We start from the raw sequence: 13,791 nt of genomic DNA, 5'->3' as shown, positions 1-13,791 counted from the left end.
ATATAGTAATCCAGTGAAATTGTAGAATTTTGTAATATGGCTCTTCTGCGTCAAGTCCGGTAGCTCTGATTTTTGCAGACTTATTTATGATGTTGGTCCAATTAATAATCCAAGTTTGTGACCTTGAGCGCCGAACGCAACTTTGTCAAAAATCGAAAAACCTGCGATTCTAACCCTAAAGAACTAGTTTTTGATAGTACCTTCCTCAGACGTTTTTAAAGAAGGCTAAATTTGCTACAATACGAGATAAGAACTGTCTCTGTAGATTGAATAGTTTCTAAGATAAAGGCTTTCAAAATTTAGATTTTATTGAAATTGAGCTCGTAAGCTAAGTGAGTGCAGTGAGTATGCACTTTTGACTCAGGCGATGCCGCTCGGCACGATTGTTCCTAAGGTCAAACAAAGCTGATTTGGCCCAGTAGCTACGAGATCGTACCGTGCCTACCCCCCAAAAAGGGAGGGGAGAGGATCGGATCCCCAGGTCCAATCTAAGCCATATTTCATCCTGCTCTTAGCAACTAGGGCAAGTTATAGGACGGACGGACGGACGGAGAGCGAAGTCTTAGTAATAGGGTCCCGTTTTACCCTTAGGGTACGGTACCCTAAAAATCAGGAATAACTATCGATCGCGGTAACCGAAGACAACATTTTTAGGGTTTCGTACCCAAAGGGTAAAACGGGACCCTATTACTAAAACTCCGCTGTCCGTCCGTCCATCCGTCCGTCTGTCACCAGGCTGTATCTCACGAACCGTGATAGCTAGACAGTTGAAATTTCCACAGATGATGTATTTCTGTTGCCGCTATAACAACAAATACTAAAAAGTACGGAACCCTCGGTGGGCGAGTCCGACTCGCACTTGTTTGTACAGGTCTAATGTAAGGAGAGACTACGTTCCCACTGCTATGAAATTTGGTGCAAGACAAGACGAGGCTACAACAGCGGAAACGACCACGTCCAAGATACTTTTGCATAATGACTGCGACTTCGAGCTATACTATTGCCCCAAATCATTTGAGTAAGTACTGAAAGATTACACCCTTAATGGTAACATTCCATTTCTGACCGCAGCTGCACTACTGGTACTGAACGCGTCGGTGTTATTGTCAATTTCCATAGTAAAATGAACAGTAGTGCAGCTGTCGTTGGAAATGGACCTTAACGCTGGTCGCCTGCGCGTGCGACTTTCAATCCGGAGGTCGCGGGTTCAATCCCCGGCTCGTACCAATGAGTTTTTCGGAAATTATGTATGAAATATCATTTGATATTTACCAGTTCCTTTTCGGTGAAGGAAAACAATGTGAGGAAACCGGACTAATTCCAATAAGGCCTACTTTCCCTTATAGGTTGGAAGGTTAGATGGCAATCGCTTTCGTTAAAATTAGTGCCTACGTCAAATCATGGGATTGGGTTGTCAAGCGGACCCCAGACTCCCATGAGCCGTGGCAAAATGCCTGGATAATGCAAAGAAGAAGAAGACTGAAAGATTACACCCACAACAATTTTTTTTTTGATTTCTTGGACCTATAAAACCCTGTCTTTTGATAGATTTGCGTGGGGATGTAGATCCAACACGTGGAGGTACTTTGGAGAGCTTTAATGTCATGTAGAACGCCTGATGGAACCCGTTCACAGGCGCAACAATAAACGCCCATGAAACGGTCTCAGCAGACATTGTCTTCTTTCCCCTGCCCTTATCCCACGTCATGTGGGGTCGGCACAACATATTTTTCTCTTCCATTCTCCTCTGTCTTTCGTGTCCTCAGCACTCCCTCCTTTCTTTCTCATATCCTCTTTCACACATTCCATCCATCGTTTTTTGGGTCTACCATATTATTATGCTCTCCGTCCATCAACATTCATCCCTAACATTCTTTTGCCTATATGACATTCATACCTCCTCATTACATGCCCATACCACGCTAAGCAGACATTGTAGGAGGGTCTAACTATTGTTGAAAACCTGAACAGTATACCGGTCTAGTTATGGATTGGATTTGCGGTGGACAATGAAACTGGACATTAATAATACATCAAACTAGTTTTTATGTTGCTGGATAAGTTAAAACGGCCGGTTTTTGTTTTGAGTTCATAGATTGACGAATCCAGCAACATAAAAACTATTCATGTATTTAAAAGGTACTTAAATACAACAAAATACAGTACGTTGTGGCCCCCTTTTTAAATAATCATTCGTTAAATTAATTAATCATCATTTAGCAGTGGCGCCAGTGTGCACGTTGAAAGTTTTTTGACATAAAAATAATTTTTGATACAAGCTTTTGTCACTGACTGTTATTTTCAACAGGCAAATAATAATACTCATCGCGACAGTTCTAATAATCCGTCATCTCATCGTTCACTTGCGTTCGTTTTATACCATCTCTCACACAGTCCATCCACTTCTTTCTCGATTTTCCTCTCCCGTTACTTCCCTCCACATTCATTCGTAATACCTTTTTCGTCACATAACTAATGGTAACATTCCATTTCTAACCGCAGCTTCACTACCGGTACTGAACGCGTCGCTGTTATTGTCAATTTCCATAGTAAAATGAACAGTAGTGCTGCTGTCGTTGGAAATGGACTGTTACCTTGAGTATAAATAACAAATAACATATAAATAACGAACAAATAAAAAAAAAATACTTAACGTACAATTTTAAGTAAAATGGCTCATAATTACAGCACCGGCGGAATATGTGGTAAGACCATTTACAACACATACGACAACTTCAAAAATTACTGCGAATTGAGTTATGTGAACTGCATGGAAAAGTATGACGGTAAGTATTTTCTGTCATTTATATACTGTAATTCATCATCATCATCATCTCAGCCATAAGACGTCCACTGCTGAACATATGCCTCCCCCTTGGACCTCCATTCGTACCGGTTGGAAGCGACCCGCATCCAGCGTCTTCCGGCGGCCTTAACAAGGTCGTCCGTCCATCTTGTGGGTGGACGTCCTACGCTGTTTGCTAGTCCGTGGTCTCCACTCGAGCACTTTTCGACCCCATCGGCCATCTTCTCTGCGCGCAATGTGGCCTGCCCATTGCCACTTCAGCTTGCTAATCCGGTGGGATATGTCGGTGACTTTAGTTCGTTTACGGATCTCCTCATTTCTGATTCGATCACGCAGATAAACTCCGAGCATAGCCCTCTCCATAGCTCGTTGAGCGACTTTGAATTTTGAGATGAGGCCGATAGTGAAAGACCACGTTTCGGAGCCACGTTACGCATCATGCAGAGCACAATCATTCTCTAATTGTCATCCAATATTTATCCTATAGCGGCCCACCATAGGTACAATAAAATATCTGAACACGCCCCTATTTTTGAGCACCTTGGCCGCTCCGATAAATCTGATGACGACTGCACAAGGTGCCAGTCAAATTTGAAATCATTGTGTGAAAAACGCATGAAAATCCGTCCAGTACTTTTTGAGTTTATCGCGAACATACAAACACACAAACAGACGGACACGGCGGGAGACTTGGTTTTATGTATAGTGATTGATGTAGCTGAATTTTGGGACTAATTTTTTTTTTTTATATTTTTATTCGTGACAAAATTAATTAGTCTTAATACTACAGCAAAATCAAAACTCTAAAACTTGCAACCTACGTAGCCTTCATTGAAAATAAAAATGATTTATAGCTTGCCAAGCAAATTTTGTCAGTAAAAAAAGGCGCGAAATTCAAATTTTCTATAGGAGGACATCCCTTCGCGCCTACATTTTTCAGACGCCCTTTTCTACTGACAAGATCTGCTTGACCGAGTATATCTGGGTTTAAAAAATGGAGCTTATTATACAGTGTGGAAAGATATGTCGAGCCCTGGAAGGAAACTACTTTAAATCCTTAAGTTGGCTCATTTTACTTAAAGGAGACATTCCTTAATTTTTTAAAAGAAACAAAACTGCATTCCTACTCGTATACCGATAAATCCATATACAAAAATCAATGTTTCCATCAAGATTGCAATCAACCGTCAATAATCATATCAAGCACCGTTCTGGGCTGGTTGAGATGCAGGATCAGTATCGCCGTTATACGCGCCACCAGCATGTGCATCCGAGGCACACGCCACCGGTTTAAGTCCACCACCAGGTGGCTTGGGTTCGACGACGGTGTCGCCCTTCTACACTTCGACTGAAACCCCTTTTCTACCCTACCTACATGTCCTACCTAACCCTTTGCCGATGTATTACTTATGATTGTTGTAATCAATATTTGGTTTCTTTAAAAAAAAAACATATCAACTCAGATGTACTATCCGTACAGTATTACGAATTACCTGTATGTACTTACATATATGTTTTGCAGTATGGTCGATTGCTCACATGGGAGTATGCTACAACATATCGTCGTTCCAAACCTTTGCATGTGAGTGTGCCTTACTAATTAGTTAAGTTATAGACCGACCGCTTAAATGAGTCCTCGCCTGCGCGGTACGGGGGCGCCGGGGTAGGACGACTAAGGGGACTGAGGACGGTGCGGGCGGGGGGCAGGCGAGGACTTATTTAAGCGGTCGGTCTATAGCAGCAACACAACAAGCGTCCTGGGAACGATGCCCCAGACAACTTTAGGTTTTTAAGAGCCCTTCAACGTGCACACTAGCGCCACAGCTAAATAATCGTGGTTATTTAAATTTAACGAAAGATATTGAAAAAAGGGGGCCGCTACGTACTGTATTGTGTATTTAAGTACCTTTTGAATACATCAAACTAGTTTTTGTGTTGCTGGTTTCGTCGATCTAGGAACTCAAAACAAAACGGCCGTTTTAACTTTGGACGCATAGATTGTCGAATCCAGCAACATAAAAACTAGTCTGATGTATTCAAAACGTACTTAAATACACAAACGCAATACAGTCCGTAGCGGCCTCCTTTTTTCAATATCTTTCGTTAAATTTAAATAATCACGATTATTTAGCTGTGGCGCTAGTGTGCACGTTGAAGGGCTCTTAAGGTTTTTGCTTGTCATCTTGTAAAGTTAGTGTTTACACGAGGCTATTTACTGAGATTCAGTACCCCCAGTGCAAATTTCATTCGATAGTGTGACGTGTACGCTGTCTCATTTTGTATGGTATTCTGAGTTAGCAAAACATCCCGCTTGGCGCGCCGTTCAAAATCCCTCCTACGAGATAATTACTTCCTTGCATTGCCTAACAACGCACACCTACTGGGATTGCGGAAACTCGGATTTCACGCATTTATAGGGCCAAATGAAGGTATTAACGATTTCCAGCTTGCTGGGAAAAATTTTTTCGCAAAAATCCTTTTTTATTGGCCTAGCGTAAACACCCTATAGACCGACCGCTTAACTGACAATGGGCCCGATTCGGATTTTGAAATAGACATCTATTAGATATCTTTTAGACATCACCAAGATACGATAACGATATGGATCTAACCTGTCAAATTTGACATTTGCGCGATTCTGGAGATACTCTTGAACGATTTCCACAGGATATGACTTAGAGATCCAATTCACATCTAATAGATATCTTACTCTACCTAACGTAAAAGTGACATTGCTTGCCCGAATTGCGCTGCAAAAGAGAACTAGTTGATAACTATCTAAACTATAACGTATCTAGAATGGATCTAGTACGTGTCGTCTCTTGTGAATATCTTGAAGTTCAGAATGAGTCCTCGCCTACGCGGTACGGGGGCGACGGGGTGGGACTACTAAGGGCGGCGGGGAAGTTGCGGGCGGGCGTGGACTCAGTTAAGCGGTCGGTCTATAATCGACATTTTAAGACCATTTCGACAACTTGCTGTAAACTTTATTGCTACGACATTATGACTAAAAATGTCGATTATTGGATCTGAGAGCCTACCTCGAATCAAGTTCGACGTGTTGCCACCCTGTCACACTTGCGTACGCAGTTACAAGTGCAACAGAGAGGCAATACGTCGAACGTGGTTCGCGGTAGGCCCTCTGTGTCGGGCTCGTTACCTGTAATTTGATCGATTTTTTTTTTCATTTTCAGATTATGCGTATGCCACTTTTGACGATCAAAACTTGGAAGAACTATATATTATGCCTGCAATAGGATAAACACGCACCCCTATCTGGAAATACGGTTTTTAATTAGTAATGCATTAAAATTCCGATTAAATTAAATAAACAACTAAATACACCATGTCTGTTTTATTGTAAACAACTTGCTGGTCGTCTGCTTGTCCCGTAATTCGTTTGAAAAACCTCTCGTAACAGAGAAGTAAATAAAATTGATTGATTGAAATTTCGAACCCTTATGGTTTTAGTGATGACTTCCAGCCTCCCGAACAAGCCGGGTTTCGAAAAGGCTATAGTACCATAGACCACATCCATACGCTGCGGCAAGTTATACAGAAGACCGAAGAGTATAACTTACCATTATGCTTAGCGTTTGTGGACTATGAGAAAGCCTTCGATTCGGTGGAAACATGGGCGGTGCTTGAGTCTCTTCAGCGATGCCATATTGACTATCGGTACATCGAAGTGTTGAAGTATTTGTATAGTAACGCCACCATGTCGGTCCGAGTACAGGAGCAGAGCACGAAGGCGATTCCATTGCAAAGAGGCGTAAGGCAGGGAGACGTTATCTCTCCGAAACTGTTTACTGCCGTAATGGAAGACACCTTCAAGCTCCTGGAATGGCAAGGACTTGGCATCAACATCAACGGCGAATACATCACTCACCTTCGGTTTGCCGACGATATCGTAGTCATGGCAAAGTCGATGGAGGAACTCAGCATGATGCTCGATGACCTCAACCGAGTTTCACAACGGGTGGGCTTGAAAATGAACATGGACAAGACGAAACTTATGTCAAATGCCAATGTTGTGCCCATCCCAGTCTCTGTTGGGAACTCGGTACTCGAAGTTGTTGACTCGTACATCTACCTAGGACAAGTAGTCCAATTAGGTAGGTCCAACTTCGAGAAGGAGGTCAACCGCCGAATCCAACTCGGTTGGGCAGCGTTCGGGAAACTACGTAATGTCTTTTCGTCCGACATACCTCAGTGCCTCAAGACGAAAGTCTTTAATCAATGTGTGTTACCAGCGATGACTTACGGCTCCGAAACGTGGTCTTTCACTATCGGCCTCATCTCAAAATTCAAAGTCGCTCAACGAGCTATGGAGAGGGCTATGCTCGGAGTTTCTCTGCGTGATCGAATCAGAAATGAGGAGATCCGTAGACGAACTAAAGTCACCGACATAGCTCACCGGATTAGCAAGCTGAAGTGGCAATGGGCAGGCCACATTGCGCGCAGAGAAGATGGCCGATGGGGTCGAAAAGTGCTCGAGTGGAGACCACGGACTAGCAAACGCAGCGTAGGACGTCCACCCACAAGATGGACGGACGACCTTGTTAAAGCCGCCGGAAGACGCTGGATGCGGGTGGCTTCCAATCGGTACGAATGGAGGTCCAAGGGGGAGGCCTATGTTCAGCAGTGGACGTCTTATGGCTGAGATGATGATGATGGTTTTAGAACAGCAAGCAACCTCAACTTCTTTCAAATGAGTGAATTGCAAAAAAAAAATACGTAATTAAGCGCAGATAAGAAGCTGTGCTTAGTCTTGACTTAATTGATTCATTTGTGTTACGAAAATTAACTACCTATGTAAATTGTATTGTATTGTATTTCTTGCACTTAATTCGTACAGTCACCTGCAATAGTATATTACTCTTCGGAGGCTGCAAAATTATATGACTCGCTCTTATGGCTCTACAAATCAAATCCTGTCAGATATTTTTGCGGTCTTCATTGTGTAACATATTATTGCAGGTGACTGTACACATATAAGTCTATAGCATACGCTAACATACATTCATGCATCTAACTTAAATAGAAATGAATTAAATGTGGTAACACAATGGAGAGTAAAAATTTCACCCTGTATACCTAACTACTAAACCCGTGGAAAGAAAAGATAAAACTTTGCGACCAATCCGAGTCTTGCCGTAAGAAAACATAAAAGTATGAATCCCCACGTCGCCCGGGACCAGCGAGGATTTCTAGATCAACGTGTTACTATCAAAAGTCATTACTCTGTAGTAGGGTTTGCAATCCGGATCCGAAATGTATGAAATTATCCGGATCTGGATCCGGATCCGCGGATCTTCCCATACATTTCGGATCCGTCGTGCAAACCCTACTCTGTAGTCAATGTGTGTAAGAATGTCCTATACTTAATATTTATTTTTTATATATTATATTCCTTCAGAAGCGATTTTTATACCCTAAAAGAGTTAAGGCCAGCGCAAACCGGCGGAGAGCAGCGCAGATCACCGCGGAGCATTTACACCGCGCAGCGCACATCGGCGAGGTAAAATCCCCCGCGATACCGCGAGAGCCCGTCAGCTCGAGCGCTGGCGGCCGGCACACCAGAGCGCAGAGCAGAGCACAGAGAGCAGGCCGGGGGATGCCGCGGCATACCGCCGCGTGTACTCTATCACAAGGGATTAGTGACTAGTGTGCACGAGTTCTCCCCCGTCGTCCCGGCGCTACTCCGGCGCACTCGAGAGGCTTCGGCGCATGCCGGTTGATGCCGCGGCATGCCGCCGCCTACCGCCGCGGTATTCTCTAGCGTGCTCCTCGATGCCGCGGAGTAACAATCCTCCGTGATGCTCCGAGGTCGGTCTCAAAGCATTTAAATTTATTCCTGAAGGTAATTGAAATAGGGACCAAAATACATTGATAATTTTAAAGTGATCTGCGCTGCGCTCCGCCGGTTTGCGCAGGCCTTTAGGCATTGCTTAACTGCAAAACGTAATTCAAGACCAAAAAAAGTAAGAAAATGTTGCCACTTTTTACTAGCGCGTCTTGTATTTATGTAAAAATAAGTAAATGAAAGTACTTTTTTAAATAGTAGGAGTAAAATTACTAATAAATAAATTATGTTAGCGTGATTATTTATCAATAGGAATTTACTATTTTACAAACAAATTATTGCAGTGGCAACTTTTTCTTACTTTTTTTGGTCTTGAATTACATTTTGCAGCTTAAAGCTTTATGACTTTATATCTTAACCATTCGTCTGGCAAACTCCCAGCAGCAGGAATGTGTATTTAATTGAAAATTGAAATTCCAACATCGTGAAGCCAGGGTTAATGTTAAACTCGTGCAAATTTTCATAATAATTAATATGTGTGCATGTTGTATGTTGTCACAGCGCCATATCCGTTTTTAAATACAATAGTTGATTTTGCCTCTTGTTAGATTGTTGCAACGAAATAATTGTATCATGAACGGGATTTAATGAATCACTGTATGTCAATATCCACACGAAAAACAACTCACTTTAGACAGAACTAATTTACTGCATAAAATATTTTCGAGTCGCAATCGTAGTAGCACCGCAGACGTGGAGATGAAACCGTGACGCGAGGGGCCACTCTGTGTCCCAAACTGCGGTCCGTGACGAAGCGAGTCTGAAATATCCCGTCACAGGCAAAAATATCTGCATTTTATTTGGGATTAGACCAACGGTGTTGTGTTTTTGTTGGCTGTTGTTTTGGTGGTGAGAACAGCCAACAATGCACTCCTTGCAAGTGGCGGGGACGCTCCAGTGACGAAGATAGTTTTCGAGTACAATATTTTCCCGGTTGCAACCTTGAGGAGTCCGTAGGTGGTTTTAGGTAATCCCAAGACTTATCTAGAGCGCAAAATGTGGAAAGAGTTACCTGCTAAGGTATTCGTGGTCTCAGAGAAGACTGGCTATATAAAGTTGAAATCAACATCTTTAGCCGCGCTAGTTTTTCGGACTACCCGCACTTGGTCTTGTTTATCAGTTTGAACGTTTTGCTCACTAAGGATGACACCACCTCCACGGGGACAACGCCCTCCTCGGAACGTCGGAGGTAAATGTTAGAACTGCTAAGGTATTTCCTTTGGGTTTTGACAAGAGGTTCTTCAAGAAGCGCATATACTCGTACAAGCTTCTCAATTGTCAGCTAAATAGAGATCACGTGACCGACGTCACTGCTGTCAGACGTACTTTCCTATCGCTCCGTGAAATAGCGTTAAAACTTAGTATAAAGTTTGATCTATAAACTCGAACGGTATATTATTAAGTGGCTATCATCAGTGGTTAACGGAATAAATAGTGTTTAGTGCTAAAACATTGACGTGTAAATAAATAATTACAGTTAAACATCGCCTTCACCGGGCTTAACAAACTTTGATTGTGCGGGTCAGCTGACAGGCTGTCAACGAATCAGCTGTTAGCATTTGCGTGTGCGCAATAGCACGGTGTCAGGCACAGTAATCGAAAAATAGACTTTATTACCAACGCATATAGAACACTTTGCAATGGCGACCTGCGCTGGATGTTTAAATACAGTCAACGATAACAAATTTTTAAACTGCTTTAACTGTCGGAGATCCTACTGTCTTTTGTGCGCGAATGTTTCCCCAGATTATATACAAATAGTTACGGACCAAAATTATACATGGAAGTGTGTAGAATGTAAAAGTGCTGAACCCAGGTCGGACAATACGTATACACCGGTGCGGGGCGCAAACGATAATGTAACTATACTGCGTGGTGCCGCCCGCCCTCGGGCCGCGGTGGCCCACGAGCCCGACAACTCGACCATGGATATGTCGTTCACGGACAGTCACCAATTGAACGATTCCACCAGGTTTGACGCGTCAATAAACACTGCATGTTTTACCGGTGTTCAGCAATTGGTGGCGGAATTTCGTTTACTTCGCGAGGAAATGCGGACGATGAATAGCAATATCCTGGCTCTTCGTACAACAATAACTGGCTTATCGTCAAGGATGGACAGCTGTGATAGCCGGGTGGATAATCTGTGCGCCCGGGTGGAAGCTCTGGAGTCCAAGACCGGACATCCTAACGGGCATAATAGTACTGAGGCTTCTATGTTGGAAACCATTGCTCAACTTAAAGTGGATTTAAATGACCGTGACCAGGACATGCTATACAACGACATTGAGATTTCTAGTGTGCCTGAACATGCGGGAGAAAATACTACTCACATAGTCACTACTTTAGGGCAGAAACTCGGTGTTACGCTGTCTGAACACGACATCGTTGACGCTTCTCGTGTGGGTCGTGCGCCGCTGTTAGACGGGGGCGTCGAGGGCCCGCCGTCCCGCCCGCGGCTGCTGGTGGTGCGTCTAGCGCGCCGCGCTGTGCGCGACCAGCTGCTGCAGGCGGCGAGGGTACGCCGCGGGGCAACAACGGAGGGCACCGGGCTCCCGGGGCCCAGTTGCCGCTTCTATGTCAACGAGCGGCTGACCCCCTTCAATCGACGGCTATTTCAAAGGGCACGGCAGCTGAAGGAGCATCACGGCTGGCGATATGCGTGGACGCGGGATGGCAGGATCTATCTGCGCCAACGGCCGGGTACAGATTCTCCGAGGCATCGTATAAGGACAGAAATGGACTTAATTCGTGTTTTTGGCTCTCTTGATGTTTGTTCTCAGTCATAAATATCTTTTAGGTTCTCACGATGTTACAAAAGTAAAAGCCGGATCAATTGAAGTTGTCACAAAACTGTTGTTTTCTGTACTTTTTATCCATAGTCCACAAGTCCGTGCATACTATTTTTGGTTCTGTAATCTTTTACTTTGCTCTTCGCTGGCGTGCATTGCAGCAACAACAAATATGATCGTCTTAGATATACACTTGCATGTAATTTATTTCTACTTTACACTTATAAACACTTTTCACTCAACGAAACACACATATAACCTCAAAACAAAACATTTCACCACATTATTTTCTTTCAAATATGCAACGAAACCGGGTTGTGACGCCATTGCAATACTTTACATCTTCTTGTGTGTATGCATGTGTGCATATATACTCATAAGTATGTGTTTGTCCCGTTATTGAGTCTAAAACTAAATTGCTTAAATTAGCTCTTTATAACCCGGGTTCGTTGGCAACAGGACATGACGATTTTCTAGTTGCGATGAGTAATTTTGATGCCGATATAGTTGCAATTTGCGAGACGTGGATCAGGCAGGGACAAGAACAACGCGCACCGCGTGTCCCCGGATATAAATTTATAAATGCTCCGAGGCCCACTTCTATGCGCGGTGGCCGCGGTGGCGGGGTAGGTTTTTATGTTAAAACTACCGTGCGCGCGCGCCGATCTACCCACCCTGTTGCAAATATAGAACAACTCTGGCTATCTGTTTCTCTTAACCGCCGCAGTTATATGATAGGTACAGCTTATCGTCCTAACTGGATTAACGTTGACACATTTTTTGATGCCCTCACCGAATCTGTAACATACTTCTCTAAGCACGACTTTGTTGTTTTACTTGGGGATTTTAATATTAATGTACTAGATACAATGAACAGTAATACTTCAAAGTTAACGTGCTTTCTTAGCTACTTAGGGTTGGAGCAGGTGGTAACAGTACCTACTCACTTTTCTGTGGACAACGAGACGCTCCTCGATGTTATTTGTACCAACGCGCCTGTGACCGATGTATGCGTCTCTAACATAACTGGTTCTCTCGGTCATGCTATGGTAACAATTACCTTGCCAATAAAACGACCCAAGATAGTGCCGAAAACAATTACCTATAGGCCAATTAAGAACATTGACATGGCGAAGTTTGATAGGGATCTACAGTCCATAAACTGGGATATAGTGTTAAAAATTGATTCCGTAGAAGGCATGGTTGAGACTTTTAATTTGTTGTTATTGACTTTATTTGACATATATGCTCCTAATAAATCTATCAAAATCAGGCCTAACACCAATTTACCGTGGATCACTGACACTATCAAAATCATGATAGAAAAGCGTAATGAGGCTCACTTTGCATACCGTAAGTCAAAATCGGAAATCCATAAGCAATGCTATAGTGAATTAAAAAACTTGTAACTCAAAGTATATTTAATGAAAAACAAGCCTATTACAATCACTATATCAATTCTTATTACAAAAATTCCAAGTCACTCTGGAAAAACCTTAAAAAAACTGTTTTGACAGATTTTAACAGTCGAGATAGTCTTCCTTGTCATTTCAATGACCCAAATTTGATCAATGACAATTTTTTAAATGTTCCTGGCAATGACAAGGTTGCGTTTTACACTCAGTTTTTCTTTGAAACTCGCCGCTATGGTCATAATTTGTTTAACTTGGAACCAGTGAATGAGAACGAAGTAGGGAAATATATACGGTCCATTACTACCAATTCAGTTGGTGTAGATGCAATTAGTCGAGATATGGTGCTACTCACCCTTCCGCGCACCTTGCAAGTGATTACGGCAATCATTAATCGGTCTATACTGACAGGCGAGGTGCCTGCTTTGTGGAAATCTGCCTTAGTTACACCTATACCTAAAATGGATAACGCGCGAGAACTCAAAGACCTTAGACCTATAAGTATATTGCCTTTTCTCTCAAAGATACTAGAAAAAGCTGTTTATGACCAGTTATATAAATATGTAGAGGGTAACAATATTCTGCCTCAATTACAGTCAGGTTTTCGCAAAGGTATGGGGACTGTGACTGCCTTGACAGACGTTGTGGATAATATTATTACAGAACAAGACTCAGGGAAAGGGACTTGTTTAGTGCTATTGGATTTTTCTCGTGCTTTCGACTGCATTAATATTGATTTAATGCTTTCAAAATTAAAATACTATGGCGTAGATACAAAGTCACTCTCGTGGTTCAAAAGTTACCTTGATGGGCGTACTCAGTCAGTCAAAATATGTAAAGAAGACGGCACTTTTTTGGTATCTGATGCTAGACCGGTAACTCGTGGCGTCCCTCAAGGCTCGATACTAGGTCCTT

At 42.9% G+C, this 13,791-nt stretch overlaps 1 protein-coding gene across 1 annotated transcript; it reads left to right on the top strand.

Moving 5' to 3' along the window:
* The first annotated feature begins 10,597 nt into the window (after positions 1 to 10,597).
* Positions 10,598 to 11,461, top strand: LOC134674981 (uncharacterized). The gene has a single exon (XM_063533125.1). It carries the CDS (start codon positions 10,598 to 10,600, stop codon positions 11,459 to 11,461), a length of 864 nt encoding a protein of 287 aa, XP_063389195.1.
* The last annotated feature ends 2,330 nt before the right edge of the window (positions 11,462 to 13,791 follow it).

This window comes from Cydia fagiglandana, chromosome 21, assembly GCF_963556715.1.
Source record: "Cydia fagiglandana chromosome 21, ilCydFagi1.1, whole genome shotgun sequence".
Classification (NCBI taxonomy): domain Eukaryota; kingdom Metazoa; phylum Arthropoda; class Insecta; order Lepidoptera; family Tortricidae; genus Cydia; species Cydia fagiglandana.
This window is presented reverse-complemented; position numbering and strand designations above follow the sequence as displayed.

Excerpts from the sequence above, each read along its gene's own strand:
- LOC134674981 (XM_063533125.1), top strand. The coding sequence starts at position 10,598 with ATGGATATGTCGTTCACGGACAGTCACCAATTGAACGATTCCACCAGG.